This window comes from Loa loa, assembly GCF_000183805.2.
Source record: "Loa loa unplaced genomic scaffold supercont3.72, whole genome shotgun sequence".
Classification (NCBI taxonomy): Eukaryota; Metazoa; Nematoda; class Chromadorea; order Rhabditida; family Onchocercidae; genus Loa; species Loa loa.
Window position 1 is genome coordinate 194634 of NW_018108252.1, and position 2071 is coordinate 196704.

At 21.6% G+C, this 2071-nt stretch overlaps 1 protein-coding gene across 1 annotated transcript; it reads left to right on the forward strand.

Annotated features, from left to right (window-relative positions):
• Nucleotides 1–887: 887 nt before the first annotated feature.
• On the forward strand, nucleotides 888–1491 carry LOAG_14981 (hypothetical protein; the record flags this gene model as incomplete). The annotated part of the gene is made up of 2 exons (XM_003150474.1): nucleotides 888–986; nucleotides 1253–1491. Coding segments are annotated over 2 exons (336 nt in total), but the record flags the coding sequence as incomplete, so codon positions are not given.
• Between the last annotated feature and the right edge of the window lie 580 nt (nucleotides 1492–2071).

A 2071-nucleotide genomic window follows, 5' to 3' on the forward strand; every position in this document is an offset into this window, starting at 1 on the left:
TACACACACAAACAGACACCAGAAATTGAATTGAATTCATTGAAATATCACAATTAAAATTGGAATTGTTGAAGAAATTTCTGGCCGAAATAAAATTTAATCAAATATCAGTGGATATGTAAGTAATGAAATTAATCATATTCATTGGATATTTGATATTTTGGAAATGATTTTGTCATAATACTTTTTTATTCACAATCAAATTTCTCCTTTCAAATGATACATTTAATACAAATTATATAAATTACTGTCAACAACAATATAAATAATAAATAACAATATGTAAAAGAATGTATATTTGTTCAATTTATAATATAATACACTTCTATCCAAGGTCATCCTTCAATCGGACATTAGTAAATTTAGTATAGCATAGATCATATTTGAATGATGACACAAGATGATGACTATTTAATCAAACTTTCTCCTCTTCATATATGTATATTTTGTATGATTTGTTATTGTTCATTACTTTCATCACTCTCTAGATTTTTACTAATTTATAGATCAATCATTCATTCATTCACATATTATTTACTATTCATTCATTTTCATTTCGTCCATTGTCCATTCCTTTTCAAATCAATCAACGAAAAAAGAAAAAAGAATTTAAATGGAGCATTTTAAAATGAAAAAATTTAAAATTATACAACAATTTTCAAAATTTCGTTATGATGTTGAAAAATGAAATGAAAAGAAATTTTCATTCATAAAATTATCCAAAAACAATTGCCAGAAAAATGATTTTAAAAATTTGCAAATATATTTAACAAAAACAAAAAAAAAAATAAAATAAAGTAACAAATCTAAAAAAAAGAAATCTTTTGATTATTTAAAATTTTTGCAAAATTAATTTGATAAAATTATTTGTTTTACTATTAAAAAGCATGATAAGTGAGGAAAAAAAAAAGAACGAGGAACGACCACAAAAAAAAAAAAAAAAAGAAAATGAATTGTTAAAAAGACTTGAAATATGCAAATGTGAAGTTTGGAAATGATGAAATTTCACCAAATGGAGCTTGAATATAGATAATTGATTGATAATTTAATTGGATAAGTGATGGATAAATGAGACAAATGTTGTAATTAGCTTGAAAAATTATCTTCAACTAATTCTTTTAAATTTAATCAAAGAATTCACTGTTATGATGGATACCATAGAAATAATATCTTAAATAATATAAAAAGAGATTTTTAAGAAAAAAAACAATTAAGAAATTAATTTAATGAGAACTAATTAATTAAATTTCAGCTCGATCTTAGCTCCAATCGGATAGCAGAAATTGAGGAAGAAAATTTGCAAGGTCTTACAAGTCTAACCCATCTAAATTTATTCAATAATTCAATCTATCAAATAGATATGGATACATTTGAAGTAACATCACAACTACAGGAATTAAATCTTGGCAAAAATTTGCTAATTGAAGTACCACTTGCATTGGGACGTTTATTTAAACTTCGTTATCTTGATTTATCAAATAATCAAATCAGGTTCGTTTTTTTTTTTGAATCATTCATTTGTTAAATTATTCCTTAATTAGTTTAATTATATTCATCCTTTAACAATTACAATTACAGCTTTCTTTTTTTTTTTTTTTGAAGAAACGATTACGATTTTTATTTTTTTAACAAATTACAAATTACAATTTTTTCTTTCTTTTTTTTTCTTTCATCAAATTTCAAATAATATCGTTCCTATTTGATAATTGAAAAGAAAATTATTAATCAAATTTGAACTTTTTATTTATCTTAATTACAAATTTTCAATTCTCAATAGAAAATTTCTTAAAAAATTTATAATTAACAAAATTAATCCATTCAATTTCAATGTATTAAAAAAATTATTCATGTAAATATAAAATATCTTAGAATTATGATAAAATATAAAGTTGAATTTTTATGAAAAAGATAAAATTATCAAGTTAATTATCCTGTATTACTTTTGTACTATCCATTTATTGCTTGTTTCGATTTACTATTCTCGAAACTTTACACTCCATATAACAGGAATATCTCTGCTATATCCAAAAGAAAAAAAAATTAAATTTCTCAATTATCGTTTTTTTTTTTT